Source organism: Gekko japonicus, unplaced genomic scaffold, assembly GCF_001447785.1.
Source record: "Gekko japonicus isolate JY-2015 unplaced genomic scaffold, Gekko_japonicus_V1.1 scaffold3232, whole genome shotgun sequence".
Lineage (NCBI taxonomy): Eukaryota > Metazoa > Chordata > Lepidosauria > Squamata > Gekkonidae > Gekko > Gekko japonicus.
In genome coordinates, this window is record NW_015167153.1 from 87,427 (window position 1) to 106,197 (window position 18,771).

The 18,771-nt window shown below is 40.9% G+C and overlaps 1 protein-coding gene across 1 annotated transcript in view; it reads left to right on the forward strand.

The window, feature by feature from the left end:
* The window catches only part of DYNC2H1 (dynein, cytoplasmic 2, heavy chain 1), a 132,967-nt gene that overhangs the window by 46,292 nt on the left and 67,904 nt on the right, over nt 1–18,771 (forward strand). The window contains exons 31-41 of the mRNA XM_015413100.1: nt 1,179–1,329; nt 2,903–3,105; nt 4,300–4,482; nt 4,891–5,073; nt 6,280–6,503; nt 9,421–9,536; nt 10,408–10,607; nt 12,120–12,384; nt 14,031–14,238; nt 15,698–15,827; nt 17,943–18,098. Of these exons, the coding sequence (XP_015268586.1) occupies nt 1,179–1,329; nt 2,903–3,105; nt 4,300–4,482; nt 4,891–5,073; nt 6,280–6,503; nt 9,421–9,536; nt 10,408–10,607; nt 12,120–12,384; nt 14,031–14,238; nt 15,698–15,827; nt 17,943–18,098 (2,019 nt within the window). The remainder of the gene's footprint in view (nt 1–1,178; nt 1,330–2,902; nt 3,106–4,299; nt 4,483–4,890; nt 5,074–6,279; nt 6,504–9,420; nt 9,537–10,407; nt 10,608–12,119; nt 12,385–14,030; nt 14,239–15,697; nt 15,828–17,942; nt 18,099–18,771) is intronic.

Below are 18,771 nucleotides of genomic sequence, written 5' to 3' on the forward strand. Positions count from 1 at the left end.
GTGGGTGGGTGGGGGGCAGGAGATTAGGAGAAACAGCAGTTATCCAAGGTTATTACTATCATGGCAAAAGTTCACAAGTGGATAATCCATGGCAGGTAGGATAAACTGGAGACAGGACATCGTGCTTGCAGGTGAACATGGGGACTGAAGGTGAGCAGTTTCTTACTAATTGTTATGAAAACTCTGCAATCCACCTAGATTACTTCTGTGCCCCACCAGTGGTGCATGTATCACTGGTTGAGAACTGCTGGCTCAAAAAGTTGTTTGCTTATTATTACCTAACAGTTTTGACTAGCGTTCTGTAGATTTGTGGTTTGGGTAAATCTAAATAGATAAAAGTACTAAGATTTGTTTAAATATTTTGGAATACTTGTAGATTAGTGAGTAAACATGGACTTGTTGCAGATATGGCATGGCTTATTATTTATGGCATGGTTATTACCTTGCCCTTGTTAGCCGCCCTGAGCCCATTGGGGAGGGCGGGATACAAATATGAAAAATAAATAAATAAATAAAATATCGCATGAAGCTATTGTTTAATTAAAATCTGACTAGTGGATAGTTTGAACTCGGTCATCCTGCTAGCCATTATTAGATTGGTTATCTCAAGCCAGGCTCTGAAGTGGCTTATTAACCAGAATGAGTGTTAACTGACATGTGACTGTAAGGAGCCCAAGTCTGGGAAGTGTGCATCCCTCACCTGTCACCTATGCTGCTGCCTGCAGGGTCGAAGACATCAAGGTCTAGAGGCAGTGCCTCTGAAGCTCTCCACTTTAGTCTCTTGTTAGATCTTTGGATTTCTGTCCAAGATTGTGCTGTGCTTTTTGGGTTTGGTGTAAGAAAAAAGTTAATGTTGAAAGGAGGCAGATTTACAGGGAAGGGGGCATGGATCTGTGGCCCTATAGTAATGCAGACCAATAAGAAATGTCTTGGTGATGTGGCAAAGCTGTCCCTTACCCTAGTGCCATAATGCAGCTGAGATAGTAGCCAGATTTTTGCAAGAGAGATGGGAGGATAAAAACAATGCACTGAAACTAGGATTTATTGAGGCAAACCAGGATTGGGTCTGTGAACTGAATCCTGGTTTTGCAAACCAACTGCAATTAAAATAAGCCACAGCTTCATGTGACATCGGAACCAAGCCACATTGCTGCTTATGATTTCTGTTTTCTTTATAGATTCTTTGTTTGGCTGAACAAATTCAGTTCACTGAAGAAGTAGAAAATGCGATCAAAGAACATAATTTGCAAGAGCTAGAATTAGAATTAATGGCTAAATTGGAGCACTATACAAGCATAGACACTAATACTGAAGATTCAGGCAATGCAGGTATGACAATGTAACCCTTCTTTACAGGATTTCCCTTTAGTTTGTTCTTCGCTGAGCAGCCCCCTTTTCCTTTTTTTCTTCTTTGTTTTTCTCTGGCTGTACCACCCAGACACTTGAAAGTATTTAGATATATGCTGACCCAGCCTAGGGAACTGAGGGGAGAGACTAAAATCTTTCTTCTGTCCTGTTTTAAAAATGGCACACAAGAGGCTGATGGCAGTTTAAAAAAACCCTTTTATTTAACTTTGAGGGGACATAGTCAGGTAAGAATCAAATTTAGACTTATGAGATGAGCAAGCAACTGGAATAAGGTAACTTTGTATGCAAATAAATGCCAGATAATTTGTCACAAACAAGTAACTGTTTCTGTTATTCAGAAAGTTCTATAAAACATGAGGAAAGAGATTTCTTGGCAGCTTCTCACATAAACTAGCCTAAGCTTCTTGGTTTAACAGACACTAAAGTTGGTGAAGGCAGAAACATTCAAACAAGTTCAAGTTTCCTTCCTTATCCACAGGCTAGGGATCATCCCCCTCTTTTAGGAACGATTTCCCTCAGACTTGTTAGGGATGGGCTAAACTTCCCACTTCCCTAACTCAGAATCCTTCTTGATCCTTTTCTTCAGATTGGATAGGGATCACTCCCTTTTCTAGGAGCTATTTCACTGAGGCTTGAATGGGTATCCTTCTTGATCCTCTCACTCCCTTAGTCTTCCTTCCCAGTCAGTTCTCAGTTCTTCACTGCCAACTCTGAACTGCCACTCCTAACTCACTTTCAATTGAAGAATTCCATTTGAATCCCCTGTCAGTCAAGGTTCTCACACCATTTGTTGTCCACCACAGCAGGTATGGAAGAAAACAACAAACGTATTTTCAAAATTTGAAAGCATATGTTTGGGCCTGAAACACTGTTTTACTATTATATTAATGAAATGGCTTTGATCCTGCCTAAATCTTACGCTGTCAGGGATGATGATTTTCACCAATTCCCCTCTTATACTAAAGACCCCGACTTCACTCTGCCCCTGCCCCTTCTGGAGGTAGGGCTCATCAACCCTTGGGGACAGGATTTCAGAAGGCATGATAAACTCAAGTGGTGGTGGCGGTGGCACAATTTTTGTGGCAAAAGTGCCTCTGGAAGCATAAAACTTCAGTTGGATCTAAATCATTATCAATATTTTTATGACTTTGCATTATTGGCTGCTGAAGACCCGTTTAGTATACAATATTTTACTAATGTAACTTATGATTGAAATGTTGGAGTCTTGAAAACTGGTATAGTATATAGTTTACTGTTGATTTCTTCACAACTTTGATGCTATAAACCAGGGCTGTTAGACATAATGCCCAGTGACAGCCCACTAGGGTTATTGTTGTTGCCTGTGGTACCCAACATACTTTGTGAAAATTACTAAGCTACCTTCAGCTTTACCTATTGTTAACATTCATTTTTACTTTAGATTTTTTTTTGGTTGTCATCTTGTACTTCTAAGTCTGTGAAAATTTAGTGATGGGAGAAAGCAGCATGACTAAAACAGCAATTCCTTTGTCTCTTTAAAATTATTTATACCCAGAATCTGGAATCCTTGAACTGAAACTTAAAGCCCTTATTCTTGATATTATTCATAACATTGAAATTGTACGACAGCTGCACGAAGCCCAAATTCATACTGCCGATGACTGGGTGTGGAAGAAGCAACTTAGATTTTATCTTAAGGATCAAAAATGCTACATTCAGATGGTAGATGCTGAGCTGCAGTACACTTATGAATATCAGGTACAATTTTCAATTAATTTTAGAGGCAGCATATTCTCATCGAAATATTTATAATACCTATTTATAATACCTGACGAGAGAGGAGGTCCTAAAACTGATAGACAACTTAAAAACTGAAAAATCACCAGGCCCAGATGGCATACATCCGAGAGTTCTGAAAGAACTCAAATGTGAACTTGTAGATCTCCTGACAAAGATATGTAATCTTTCCTTAAAATCTGCCTCCATTCCTGAGGATTGGAAATATCAGGTACAATTTTCAATTAATTTTAGAGGCAGCATATTCTCATCGAAATATTTATAGTACCTATCCTCCTTCCATCATTATTTGTTTATTTTGGTTACAAATTAAGTTTTTGGGAGCCCCAAAAGTGCAGTTGTCCCAGTCTGTTTGCTATGCAATAATAGGTTCTCATTCATAATGTGGCTCTCATACAAAAATGATTATATGGCGGACCTGTAAAATATTTTGGCCAGGATCCAAAAAGCTATCTTAAGTATTCTCAGTATTTTTTTTGTAAAACTGTTTTTCTTTTAATAGCAGCCTCTGCTCTGTTTTGAAGGCTATTGTTTATGCACCATAGTGGCTGTTGTTCCATAAGACGAAATCCAAAGCCTCCGTGGATACAAACTCACTTTGGATCTGGCTTTGGATTAGGGTTGCCAGGTCTGGGTTGGAAAAAACCTGGAGACTTTGGGGGTGGAGCCAGGAGAGGGCGGGGTTTAGGGAGGGGAGGGGCCTCAGCATATTACAGTGCCACAGAGTCCACCCTTCAAAGCAGCCATTTTCTCCAGGGGAGCTGATCTTTGTCAGCTGGGGATCAGTTGTAAAAGCGGGAGATCCCCAGGCCCCACCTGGAGGCTGGCAACCATACTTTGGAACCCAGCCCTTTTGTTCCCTCGAACCCTCATGGGTCTCTGGGGCCATCATCCCCTGTCTTCTTACTGCCATTTCACATCATGCTTCCACTTCTTTCTTTTCTGGGATAGTTATGAAATAAGGTGCTTGTTTGTTTGTAATGGCATGCTTTCTGTTTTGTTAACTACATAGCCAGTTTATACCTGTTGGCATTAATGGATAATTAGTCATTTGGAGTTTGCAATTTTATTGTCTGCATTAGGACCAAGCAGTTGACCAGTTTATGCGTTTAATGATAAAAAAAGCAACTAACGCTATGTGTATTACATCTTTAGGGTAATTCTCCAAAGCTTGTTTATACGCCGTTAACTGATAAGTGTTATCTCACACTTACTCAAGCTATGAAGATGGGCCTTGGAGGAAATCCTTATGGTCCCGCTGGAACTGGCAAAACAGAATCTGTAAAGGCTTTGGGAGGACTACTTGGAAGACAAGTTTTGGTTTTTAATTGTGATGAGGTGAAGTAGCCCTGTGTTTTATAACAATTTTGGGTCTGTTCAGGTGTTATTTCCGTATGGAGAGATCATGACCAGCCATTCTCTTTGTGCCTCCAGCCCCTTTGTCACTCCTCTCTCAGAGTGTTCAATGTAACTCTTGAACAAAGAACGTCTGTATTCAAATAAATGTGGGATCTTCTGATTTGGGTGTCATCTTTTCTGTGCAACATGAAAGTGGGCAAGTCCAAGACTTACTCCCAGATTCTCCATCAGTAGTTGCTGGGACAGGGCGGCAAAATAATATCTACGTATGAATAGTTAATCTTCTTTATATCTTCTCCCCAGCTCTTAATAATCAACGTAGCTTGTCAGATAGGAAAGCTGGGTACTGAAAGCATCACATCTGAAGTAAACCTCTCTTATTTCAAGGGCATTGATGTGAAATCAATGGGCCGAATATTTGTTGGTTTGGTGAAGTGTGGCGCCTGGGGCTGTTTTGATGAGTTCAATCGACTAGAAGAAGCAGTACTGTCTGCCGTATCCATGCAGATTCAGACCATTCAGCATGCTTTGAAGAAACATCAGCCTGTTTGCGAGCTACTTGGAAAAGAGGTAGAATGCAACATCTTACTCTTTTTGCCATTATTCTCACTTTTTCCATGGTGGAGAAAGGCTCACTTCCTTGAGTCAGTTTCGACACGCTGTTCCTTGCTGCCACTGTGATATGCCTTGTTGGTTTTTGTGTTCTGCTTGTGGTTCTCTCTAATGAACTAATATATAAGGACTTCATATTATGCAGAATTTCATCTTTGGTCAACCAAAGCAGAATGTGTGGTGGGAGTGAAGAATACATTGGCCGTCTGCACAGGTAGAAGTTAGAGCAATGTCCCCATCTTGAAGTGTTCAGCCAAAGACAGTGTTTTTTGGAAACTTGATAGCTTCATCATCTTGGAGAATCAACAAGTCACTGGTTTCTCTTCTTGCCTTCACTGCCATGGTTTCTAGAGCTTCTATGGTGGTCCACCCAGGAATGCTAGAATTTTCTCCATTGGAGAGATCTCATGTCTCAAGGTCTGGTACTGTACCCTCAGCTAGAACTTCTTCAGTTTACTGCCAGGGGGTTGAGTAACAGCACTGGATTAAACTAAGCTTTTCCGAAAACCTTCCATCTTTTAACCTCTTGAAAGTCCTCAGTACATAAAACACCAGGCTGTGGCCATCTCTAGAACTCTATGGTACAGTAGGAGGCAATGAATTTCATTTTCTCATATGTAAGTTCCTGAGAATTCAGAGAACCTGCCAACAATGGGATGATGATATTCTAATGCCAGCTTTTAAAAAAAACACGAAAAAGCTCCCTGGTGATGGGGGGATGAAATGGCTGCCACAGTGTCAGGGAAAATGGGTGCTATGTGGACTGGGAAATCTAAATCCCCCTCCCTTCCACATAGAGCAGTCATCCTGGTAAGCACAACTTTACCTTTTTCAGGAGAGGCTTATAAACGGGGGGGGGGACAAGAAAAAATGTAATAGAGTGTATTGGGTTTGTTTCACTGGATTAATTTCTTTAGTGCAGGCTGTGTTGCGGTAAGAATCCAGTACTTTGACAGAAGAGGTCAAGAAATAGTGTGGAGTCCTCTGTCACTTATCCAGTTGGGTCAAACAGGAAATTGAGAGTTCACGAATGAATTTCAGTTTCTTTAATAGTCATTGGCACATACAATTGTTATATAAATGTATAGCACAAAGGTCTTAATTACTCAGTAGTAATTTGATTTTATTAGCAAAAATGTGTCTTGAATTTTTTTTAATTGTCAGGTTGCAATGGATCACAATTCTGGAATCTTTATCACAATGAATCCTGCTGGAAAGGGCTATGGAGGCAGACAAAAATTGCCTGATAATCTCAAACAACTGTTCCGGCCAGTTGCAATGACTCGCCCTGACAATGAGCTAATTGCAGAGGTGATTTTATATTCAGAAGGTTTTAAAGATGCTAAAATTCTAGGAAGAAAACTGGTGGCTATTTTCAATTTAGCAAGGTCAGTATTTGGAAAGTAATCTTTTCTTCATTCCCGGGACAGTCTATCTACTTCCTTCTGCTTATTTTCTTTTGGCAATAGGTATTTACCCCTTTGATGAATATTGACTCCTCAGTGTGATAGCATATGTAGAAATTAAAGATTAAATCTGTAGAGAGAGAAGGTATTCTTGTGTAGCATTCTTGTAATCTTGCTTTGATGTTGAGCAGTATAACTTTAAAAAATGTGAGCTGGAAAATCGCTGTTCAGGCATTAGCCCAGTCATGAGTTCACATGCTAATAGTAGGTTTGGTGTGAGCTAGTAAGGTGTCATGTCAGACTAGGTATGGGGAGGTCTAGGCTCAAGTCCCTAGTCAGCAATGACGCTCATTGATGATCATTACCTTTTAGTCTAACATACCTTACAGGGTTGTGGTGAGGATAAAATAAGGGAAAGAAGAACAGTGTAACAGTGTAAGTTTCCCTAAACTCTTTGAATGAAGGCTGGATAAAAAAGAAAATGTATAACTTTTTTCTCAGTCACCCCCCTGTAATATAAGTGGTTGATAATACAGAGTCATTCAAACGGCTACTAGGGTAAAGCAGGGGTCATTTCGTAGAAAAAGAGGTGCAGGAGCTCATTAACATAACTCATTAGCATAACTTATTTGCATATGCCACACCCCCTGACATCACTGAAAGTGTGTCAGAAGGCAACACCCACCACTCAGGCTCCACTGGACTGTTTTGGATTGCTAGCTATTGGGGGAGGGGAATGTGCAGATCTGTCCTCGCAGAGGAGGGAGAGCTTGTACCTGAATAGAACTTGGCCTTAAAGGTGCCACTGGACTGTTTTGGACCAGGGGGCTGGGGGGGGGGACTCTGCAACTTACCTGTCTGCTTCTTGCTCTGAGGGCTGCTGGGAGCAGGGGGTGGGGCTTGTTGCATGTGCCCACCCCTTGGGCTCTTTACTGCCGGAGCTCCGCTCCTGTGCGCTCCTGCAAGAAATGACCCCTGGGGTAAACTATGCAAAGTGCTTTGAGGACTTGGGACTTGGGAAGAGTGTATTATACATTATTTGTAAACTCATATATAAGCAGCAAGTATTGTTTGCTAGTGATTAATGCTTCTGAAACTGGTGGAGACAGCTTGTGTAATCAGCCTAGATTTGACAGCTGTATTGCCACAGTTGAAACACTTGAATTTGCCAAAAGTTGTTTAAAGGCCTTGCAATTCAACTTCTGAAGTTTTCAGTGATCTCCTAAGTCTTGCGTTGCCTGGTTCCAGGCTGCCCAGCTCAGCCGGAAAGGGGCTGTGGCTCCATGGTAGAGCATCTGCTAGGCATGCAGAAAATCCCAGGTTTGGTCCTTGACATCTCCAGTTAGAAGGACCAGGCAGTAGGTGATGTGGAAGACCTCAGCCTGAGACCCTTGAGAGCTGCTGCCAGTCTGAGTAGACAGTACAGAAACGAATGGACCAAGGGTGTGATTCAATATAAGGCAGCTTTGAAACATATAGAATTTGAAAACAGTTTAAAACAATAAAAATGCACTTATTAACCTAAAAGATGGTGCTAGAGAATTCCAGTTGTGCCATTGCCACATGGGAGGGAGGGGGGCAGGGGATAGGCATGCCAGAAGGATGATAGCCTGCTTTTTTCCCACTGAGGACCCCAAGTGGCTTACATTGCTTTCCTTGCCTTCATTTTTTCCTGAAATGCCCTAACTGTGAGGTGGATTAGGCTGAGAGAGTATGACTGGCCCAAGGTTAGGGCATGTTCCATGGCAGAATGGGGGATTCGAACTTGGATCTCCCAGATCTGACTCTAAAACCAATACACTACACTGGCTGTCTATTCTAATGAGATTTACATGGGGAAAAGGAGATGGGGGGAAAAAAAAAGTAAGAAAGCTAGTGGCAAGTGCCCTATCTGTTGATTCATTTTAATACTTGGTTAAGATGGGTGGCCAAATTGTGGCTGATCTCTGCCAATATGAGGAGTATGTTGTGTTGGGCAGGGGGGAAGCATCTGTTTATTTCCAGCACGGCCAAGAAAGCAGTGTTCAAGCTAGCACTGGCAACAGCTACTGTAGGGGAATAAAGTTGAAGGAAGAATCCTCTGTCTAGAATTTAAGGAGTGTGGACGGGGTAGGGATGGTGGGATTGTTTAACCCAGGGCAGCTTTCATGGTTGCAGGCTACATCGAGTGCAGTGAAAGATCTACTAACTCAAGTTGTCTTTTCAGCAGCTTCTTTCTGCTTTGAGTGATAAAAACAGTCTGCTTCTTTGGTGAAAGCCAAGGCTTCCAAACCCCTCACCTCTACTGCCCTAACTCATTTTGGTAACCTCTCTTGGTCATTTAGTTAAAATCCCTGGAATCATCCATTCCCTACAGTGTCTCTCTGATTCCTTCAACATCCAGCAGTTCCGTAGGGCAGTTAAAACGGAGCTATTCCGCCAAGCGTTTCAATAAGAACTGACTATGCCAGTGGTGTTGCACTAGCACTTTATCACAGGATGTATTCGCTGGGATTTTATGGTATTGTATTTATATGTGTAACTGTTGGTTTTAAGTGTATGTTGGTTTTAAATGGTTTGTAAGCCACCATGAGCCGCTTCGGCGGGAGGGCAGGGTAGAAATTTAATAAATAAATAAATAAATATTGTAATTTATAGTCCAGGTGATGATTATTGGTTGATTTTCTTTTTGTTCTTCTGCCATTTAGTCATGTTCAGTTCTGCAGAGGTTAGGGATTTTCTCTGCATCTGATTGTTGTTGAAAGATGTATATTGTTGGCTTTTAAATCAGCTTGTAAATTGTTATTTATGTTGTCGACATATTGCTTTAACGGTAAGTTGTTTTGAACAAACGTTGTGGAAAAGCAGGATATCAGTAATTTAAATAAATAACTAATAGATGGTTCTCTTAAAAATTCAGGGAGCTTTTGACACCCCAGCAGCACTATGATTGGGGTTTGCGTGCCCTGAAGACAGTCCTGAGAGGATGTGGAAATCTGCTTCGTCTGCTGAAAAAAAATGGAATGAAAGAGACAGGTAAACATTTTTAGGCCTTCTAGAAGTAAATATTCATAGGCTTGTAATAACTTCATGCGCATCCTCATGATCTTAAATTCTTTTCCTGTAGGAATTTATTTTAAAGCATAGTATGAAAACATTTCATAGTTAGTTCTTTGGACATCCAGCATTCTATCATTCATTTGAAGAGAATTGGAGGATTAGCAGACCGTTCATGGAGATCTGATCTGCAGTGTTAAACACATACTTTGCATAGTTGGAGGAAGGGGCTGGGAATGGTGGTTTTATTTTTAAAATCCCTAATACTTCTATTCTAGCGGTTTCTAAAATGAAATGCCCCACTAGACAAAAAACAAAATTGAATGCTGTTTTAATGTACATACCATTAAGCTGATTGCAGACAGAATTTTTCCTGCAAGAAGCTGAGAACTTTCTACAGCAAGCTGGCGCATCTTGTGACTTGACAAAGTCAGTTCAGCCAAGGGTTTGTGACCCACCCCCCATTTCTTCAATCCAAAACTGGAAGTTTATTGAACTTATCCTGGATTGCCATAGTTGGCCAGTAAGATGATTCTAACTTGGTATGTCACAAGTTGTGCAGGATTGTGTTAAAATTCAGTATGATGTTAATAAGAACATTATTTTATTTCATTTGTTCTCTTTCTCTGATAACAGAAATGAACCATTGGATTTATGACTGGTATTGTACTCTCACATTTTATATGTTTCTCATTCCTCGTCCCCTAATTTGCATCTGAAATCTAAGACGTTGTGAATTTACCATATGTAGTGGCTGCAGTTCTCTGGTAGTACCAGAAATCAACTTGCCTTGCTGTTTCAAGATAGAAGAAATCAAATTGTGCCTTTTCTTTCTTTTTCTCCTATGCAGTTAATGAAAGCCATATCGTGGTCCAGGCTTTGCGACTTAATACCATGTCAAAGCTTACATTTGCAGATTGTGCTCGATTTGATGCATTAGTTAAAGATGTCTTCCCTGGTATTGATTTTAAGGATGTAGATTATGATGAACTCTGCAAGGCATTACATGAAGTCTTTGAGGAGGCTAATTTGGAAATCATATCTACCCAGGTAAACATCACAGCCAGGCTAATCATAATGCTGGGTACTTTAATTGTAACTACCTTGGTATGTTTTGTTTACAAAAATATTAAAAGAAAAAAAATCTTCTTTAAATAGAAATATTATGCATTTATGTAAAAGCAAAACAACAAGTGTTGTGGACATGTACTTCGTAATCACTTCAGTTGATTGCAGTGTTACTCTTGCAGATCTGTAAGATTAGAGGCATAATACTTAAAGGCACACTGTGTTTGTGGATAGTGGCTGAGTACAATTTCACAAGCCCAGCACAAGTACTTTATTTAACAATCCAATGACCCAGTGGTCCTGGACAGAACCAGTCTTAAAACTACCACCCTCTATTTCCGTCCTTGTATAGAAGCTACTGCTGCCAGAACCTTAGCCATGTCCAAAGTAATATTAGGGTCAGGTAACAGGGAAGACATGGAAACAAGGAAAACCTTGGAAGCCATCACTGGATATATCCACAGATCTCTCAAAGTGGTGGCCAACATACAATCAAAGAAAATATAAGATAAAGTTTCAGTCACCCCAGACCCACATGCACATAATCCATCCAAGTAAGGTAGTCCTTGGGATTTTGGACTCTACCCACCAAAAACAGCAGAGGGGAAAGCATTTGTGTAAATAAATAAAGTGCCGTCAAGTCACAGCCAGCATACGCAACCCCAGCAATGGGCTTCCAAGGCAAGTGAGAAGCAGAGGTGGTTTGCTATTGGCTTCCTCTGCAGAGTCTTCCTTGTTGGTCTCCTTTTCAAGTACCAACCCTGCTCAGCTTTCAAGATCTGACAAGACTGGGCTGTATCATGCTGCCATCCCTCCCTGGGAAGCATTTAGCATAACCAAAAGGTTAGTCCTTTCATACTTGGGGACAGGCAGTTGATAAAGGAGGAGGAGGAGGAGGAGGAGGAGATTGGATTTATCCCCCCCCCTTCCCTACCCAAAGGAGTCTCAGAGTGGCTTACAAACTCCTTTCCCTTCCCTTCCCTTCCCCTCCCCACAACAGACGCCCTGTGAGGTAGATGGGGCCGAGAGAGCTCTGACAGAAGCTGCTCTTTTTCAAGCACAGCTGTGCCAGAACTATGGCTTGCCCAAGGTAATCCAGCAGGTGCAAGTGGAGGAGTGGGGAATCAAACCCGGTTCTCCCAGATTAGAGTCCGCGCACTTAACCACTACACCAAATTGGCTCTCAAATAAATAGAATATGCAAGGGTTAGAGGGGATGCAATCCCCCCAAAACAGCTTAGAACATACTCTACAAACCCTGCCAAGGGCCAGCTGACTAAATAATACCTCCAGTGCTCTATCTAAGTATAGTCTAGCTCCCAGGAGCAATACAAATACTTAAGTGCAATTTTGGGCCATAGTTGCAATAATTTTGCTTTATTCTCATTGGGTAACTAAAATTCTGAAAATGTCTATTATTTGCTGCTTACTAATGTGAGAGGAAGTCTCATTTTGTGCTGTTAACAATGCTTCATGCTTCTGTTTTCTGCACAGCTCAAGAAGGGATTGGAACTGTACGAACAACTACGTCAGAGAATGGGAGTGGTTATTGTGGGCCCAAGTGGTGCTGGTAAATCTACCCTTTGGCGGATGTTAAGGGCTGCCCTTGGGAAAGTTGGCAAAGTAGTGAAATTGTATGCCATGAACCCCAAAGCTATGCCTCGCCGTCAGTTGTTGGGCCATATTGACATGGACACAAGAGAGTGGTCTGATGGCGTGCTTACAAACAGTGCTCGGCAAGTGGTTCGCGAACCACCAGGTAAGTCTGTGTCAATATCCCATTGTTTAAAAACATCTTTATAATCCTATGCGTATTTATGTGGAAACAAGTCTCACCAAGTCTGTTGTACGTTTTCAGGTAAATGTACATAATATTGCACCTTAGCTTGTTTAATGTTATGGCAATATCAGAATACAATTAGCTAGGTTAGTCTGTGGCAGCATGAAGGTACTCTTTATCATCTTTATGATAATAAGATATCTTGAAACCACTATTCAGAGAAAGCCATGAACACTACCTTTATCTGAGAATAACAAGTGCAAAGTTGGAAAACAGCAGTAAAGCACGTGTGAAACGAGGATGAATAGTATTAAAATGGGGAAATCACTGTCATGGCATTAAATGTTTGGTTGAATTTGGGGCATATTTTACCAAATTCGTGCATAAGGCAGTTGATGTAAACTGTGGTAGCTAATTGATCACGCTGAGGTGGTGTTAGGCTACCTACACTGGTGTTCAGCTTGTTTCCAGGACCAATACAAGGTACTGGTTTTGATCTTCAAAGCCTTGAACAGTTTGGGTCCCAAACACCTAAAGAATAGTCTCTGTCTGTACTAACCTGGGACTTGATATCTGAATCAGGGACCTTCCCTAGGAATCTAGCCTGAATTTGGTGGGCTGTGGACCCAAGGAAGGGTCTTTACCCCCACCCCACACCTATGGGATGCCATATCCTAGGCGTTGACTGACCAGATTGCATTTGGAAGCAAGTCCCACTGAAGTTGAAACTGCAGAGTGTACATGATTAGGATTGTTCTGTAAATTCCTGAGCGCTTCCAAGCTAGTTTAAAGACCTGCCTTTTCCAGAAGGCCTTAAATTTAGACTGAGGGTTTTCAAACATTCTATTGATAGCAATGACATAGAATTAGTTACAGGGCTGATGACTGCAGCTAGCACATGTATATCAAAGTTGCTGCAAAGGGCTCTTTTTGTAGCAGGAACTCCTTTGCATATTAGGTGACACACCCCTAATGTAGCCAATCCTCCAAGAGCTTACAGAGCTCTTCTTACAGGGCTATTGTAAGCTCTTGGAGGATTGGCTACATTAGGGGTGTGTCACCTAATATGCAAAGGAGTTCCTGCTACAAAAAGAGCCCAATATGATACAGACCATGGTGCTTAATAAATACTCTTTACTATAGAAGGGAAATGTATAAACCTCAATCAATTAGATTTATGAGATGTTGGGTTTTGTTCATTGACCCCTGGAATACGAAATTCTCAGATTCTGTGCAACCTTGTGTATATTTTTTCTTATCCAATATATATATAAAAATAGTTCCTATTGTTTGCACTGATTTGGGAACATGAGAATGATTTCCCTTACTCATTTTATTATTTTTTATTATATTTTATTTGGTTTTAAATTGTATAGTAAGCTTCAGGGACCAGATATGATAAAAATTGATCTAGGGATATTCTGAATAATGAAGGCATCTTACTTATTCACCCAATGCTTTGTACATGAAAGCAGTTACCCACATTAGAGCTATACTTCAATGTGAGAAACAGGAATCAGTACGCATCTTTCCCTTTATCACTCTTAACTGCAAAGTAAATCACAATTCTAATGGCTCATAGCTTTAATATGAGATGACAGTATATTGTTTTTGCTTATGAACAGATATTACATCATGGATAATCTGTGATGGTGACATAGACCCTGAGTGGATTGAATCTTTGAATTCTGTCCTTGATGACAACCGTTTGCTCACTATGCCCAGTGGAGAAAGAATTCAGTTTGGCCCAAATGTGAACTTTGTATTTGAAACGCATGACTTGAGTTGCGCCTCTCCCGCCACAATATCTCGGATGGGAATGATCTTTCTGAGGTAATTCATACTGACGTTTGACAAATGAGCATTAGAGTGCTTTACAGTTTCTTCACATATGCTAAGGAAGGGGGAAGTTTGAACTTGATTTAAACGTTAAATATACCTTACCATGAATTTAGTTTTATCTGCCTTTACTGTTTTCACGTACTATCTGCTCTAATCTGTTCCATTTGCAAAATAATCCATTTTATGAACAAAGTCCTTGCACAAATGTTCTCACTGTCGGTGGGCTCCACACTATATAAAGTACTGCATTTCTCCTCTTAAAGTTGAGTTATTAAAATGCAATTTAAATGTAATTCCTTTTTTTTAAAACAACTCTGATTCTGAAAGGGGGCATAAAAGTGACAACCAATTACTTCGCATGCCTAGCTAATGTACTGCATTGGAACAAGTAAATAATTTCTGTATTAATACAGCCTTGGTATGATTCTTAACATAACTTTTTATGTTGTTGTTATTTACTTTGAGTCAATGTGGATAAAATAGATTATATATCACAAAATAAGGAAATAAATTAGAGAGATTTTCACTGAAAGGTAAATAAAAAGCACAGACGCTTCAGTACAGTCAACAGTATGCATATATGGAAAGAGGCCTAGATTAGCTTTACTCAAAAGATAGGGGGAAATCCCTTGTCTAACTGCTCATTTGTGAGCATAATGTCTTAGCTGCACTGATTGTCAGTTGGAAGGTGGGATGGTGGAGGAACAAGTGTCCTTTTCTTCCACTCCCAACAGGTGATTGGTGCTGTCCCATAATAACATCTTGGAGGAGGACTTACTAAGTAAAGTTAATATTTTCTGATGGTGTTTCTTAGACTGGTGTTAGAGATGTGAGCTATCTACTGTAAGACCGTATGATACATAATTAGAGTAAAGTAAAGGTAAAGGTTCCCTTGCTCGAAAGCCAGTCGACTCCGACTCTAGGGTTGTGGTGCTCATCTCCGTTTCAAAGCCAAAGAGCCAGCGCTGTCCAAAGACGTTTCCGTGGCCATGTGGCCGGCATGACTAAACGCCAAGGCACACAGAACGCTGTTACCTTCCCACTGAAGTGGTACCTATTTATCTACTTGCAATTTCTTGCTTTCGAACTGCTAGGTTGGCAGGAGCTGGAACTAGAGACGGGAGCTCACTCCGTCATGCGGCACACTCAGGTCTCGAACTGCTGAACTACCGACCTTCCACAGCATGCAGTTTAGCGTCTTAACCACTTGAGCCACCGCAGCTCCTATAATTAGAGTAGCTGAAAGTAAAATAGGCAGGTATAATTATAACTCACTTATTCACAATATGTTGAGTTCTGGTATTTAATTTGATTTTGCAAATCTTTTACTCAGTCTGGTTATTCTGTTGCCATCCCAGAATGAGCTCTCTGATACGTGAATACTTTATTATAACCAAATGGGAACTGTGAAATTTATTTGGGGTTTAATCTGAGATATGTCTCATTCTAGTGATGAAGATACGGATCTCAATTCCTTGATAAAGTCTTGGATAAGAAATCAGCCTGAGGAATGTAGGCACAATCTTGAAAACTGGATTGGGGACTATTTTGAGAAGGCTTTAAATTGGGTCCTGAAACAGGTGAGTAACTTCATGTTTTAAAATATAATTTCAGGATTAATTTCTATTTGGCCAGGTTGTTAAAAAAAAAAAAACCTCTTACTGTTTAATATCTAAAAACTGAATGGTTTTGTGATGAATGAGAGGCAGGGGAGCAAGAGATGCTGTGATAGTTACTGTGATAATTATGGTGATGGAAAGCGGCCCTGCCATCTCTGTGGGTGGGAATGTGGGTGGCAAAACATGGTTTGAAGTCAGTTTTATCATAGGAGTTTTGCCCAAAAACCAGAACATTGCTGTATGATGTCCCCGACATGATCATGTCACTCCCAGGTGATGTCATCATGTCAGGGACATCCCAGAACGCCCCCCAAGTCCCTCCTCCAGTATGATGAGGGGATCTGGCAACCCTAGATATGCCATGGATTGTAAGTACTTAGTAACTTTCCTTTTGTTTATTTTGCTTAGTGCACCTATCCTTGTAGTATCCTGAGTTTATGCACTGTAAAAATATAATTGTTTCGTTAGATAGATTCTGCACAAGTCCTTACCCGACCTTGGCTATTTGTCGAGCTACAGTGATACACACTTGTGGAGTTGGCCTTGGGTGACCCACAAGAGAAGGGGCTGGATTTTACCTGAGGCAGTGGCAGCGCCAGTAAAAGGGAGGGCAGTGACAGAGATCATAACAGATGCATTACATGATTTTATAGTATTCAGAGTGTATGAAGGATTAATTCTTAAAATACCAAAAGCTTCTTTATTCTGAAGTGTATCAACACACACACACGAGCGCGCACACACAGAGACAGTTACCATTGTCATCACATGCTATGTTTACTGCAAAGATGTGAAGGCCCAGGTTTTTTCCATTCCCCCCCCCCCGGGCCTTTCCCCCCATTTTTTTGATGAAAAAATTGGACATTTTGGAGAGTACTGAAAATAGTGAAATAGTTTCTCTTTTTGAATGAGTGAAATGCTCTTAAAGACAAAGTGGGCATGCTGTAGATACACACACCTCATATCCAAGAAGCATTTTCGCACCTAGAAGGATACCTAATCTTCATGAGGGAAATATGCAGGACTCTCATAGCTTCTCAACTGTTTCATGCCTTCTGTTGCCCTTTTGACCTGATGTGGTTGACCTTTTCACCTCTCCCTCAAACCACTGTGACACAGACTGGGTGGAAGTGACTTTTTGCCCTACCTTGCAGGAGGGAGAAAAAAAGATCAGAAAGAGGTAGGGCAGAAACTGCACCAAAGCCTAAGAGGAAAACCGAAAGTTTCTTTGGGAATTAAGCTCTCTCTTCTTTACAGTCATGTGTTAAAGAGAGCATAGGTTACATCCAGCTGCAGTTTTTTCTCAAGTATTGGGTATATTTCAGTTTTCCCTGTACAATACCAAGGCACATATAACTTTTAAGTTCCCTATACATGTCAAATGTTGTAATCTTATATGCTAAGTAAGTTATAAATGATGCATGTTATGTTGTTAAAGAAAACAGGATGTTTGAAAGGACAGTAGATTGGATCTTGTGGGTTTTGCATATATTTCAGTTTTTCCCCAAATTTCAATTTTTTTTCTGAATAAAACCAGATTTTTCTTTTCTAGTGAATGTACATCTATTGGATGTGCTTCTTCCTTAAGAGGGTCTACTGTCCCTCCTTGGCTGAGAAGTAAGAAAGGGAAGAGGGTCAGGAATGAAGGGGAATAGGCCAATTGGCCAGTCCCCTTCTGTCTCTTCCTCTTGCTTGTCCCCTCCCCCCCCCAGCTATGGAGCCTCAGAGGTCTGCCAGTCTATTGGATTTGTATTCAGCCCTTTGCTGCAGGAGGTGTGGGCAGGTCTGTCATTTCTGTTATTTGAGCACATTGGGGATGCATTGTAGCCATTGCAGATAGCAGAACAAATAATTTAATACACCAGATGGAACATACTATGTGTTTTTTAAGGCTTATGAAAGTAATGCTTGCATAGTTTTCAGTGATCAAATATATATACTTCGGCTGCTCCTGTTTTTGCACCTAATTTCTATCTTAATATCTTTTGCTTACTCAAACAGGACTCCGAATAAAATTTAGTCCTGTTGTTGGAAGCTAGTTGATAGCCTGCTCACTGTGTTCGTTCTGTTCTGTAGAATGACTACGTGGTAGAGACAAGTTTGGTTGGAACGGTGATGAATGGCTTGTCACATCTACATGGCTGCACGGAACGGGGACAGTTTATAATTAGCCTGATAAGAGGACTGGGTGGAAATCTCAACATGAAATCGAGACAGGAATTTACAAAAGAGGTAACTCTGTCTAAATCAAAGTTATTCCAATAATTGCAGTTTCAGTATAGAATTTTTATTTTTCTGTAGCTCAAGATTACAAATATAGAAGAACCCTAGGTGCTATAGAGCACAGGAAGATGTTTGTGGGGCTCAGCAGCTTGTAGCACAATATTGTGCAGAAAATAAATACATAACATGCAAAAAATGTTCTTCTTGCCACTCTCATTTACTTAATAATAATTGAATAGCAACGTTCTATTTCACAACATTCTAAATTTGGCCCCTTTAGTGTTAGGCCGGAAAAACTGCCACTCAGAAGACACTGGCTGGGTTGACTGGCTGCTTTGTGCAGTCCCGCCCAGCGTTCCAAGGTTATTTGCATATGGAAGCTGATTGGACTACACTCCATTCCACACCTCAAACTCTCCCCCCCCCACAAGGCAGTTGGGATTTTCAGTTGCATAACATACCTCATAGGGGAGAGGAGAATGATGTCAGCTGCCCTTTCCCTAGGCAAAGGCTGTGGGGGGGGGTTGTAAAACTTAAGACAGACAGGCAGATAAAGGTTGGCTGATGGTTGCCAGGAAAGGACATAGGGTTGCCCACTCCAGGTTGGAAACTTCCAGGATATTTTAGGGATGAAGCCTGCTGAGGGTGGGGTCTGAGGAGGAGGAGGAAGAGGGGGACCTCA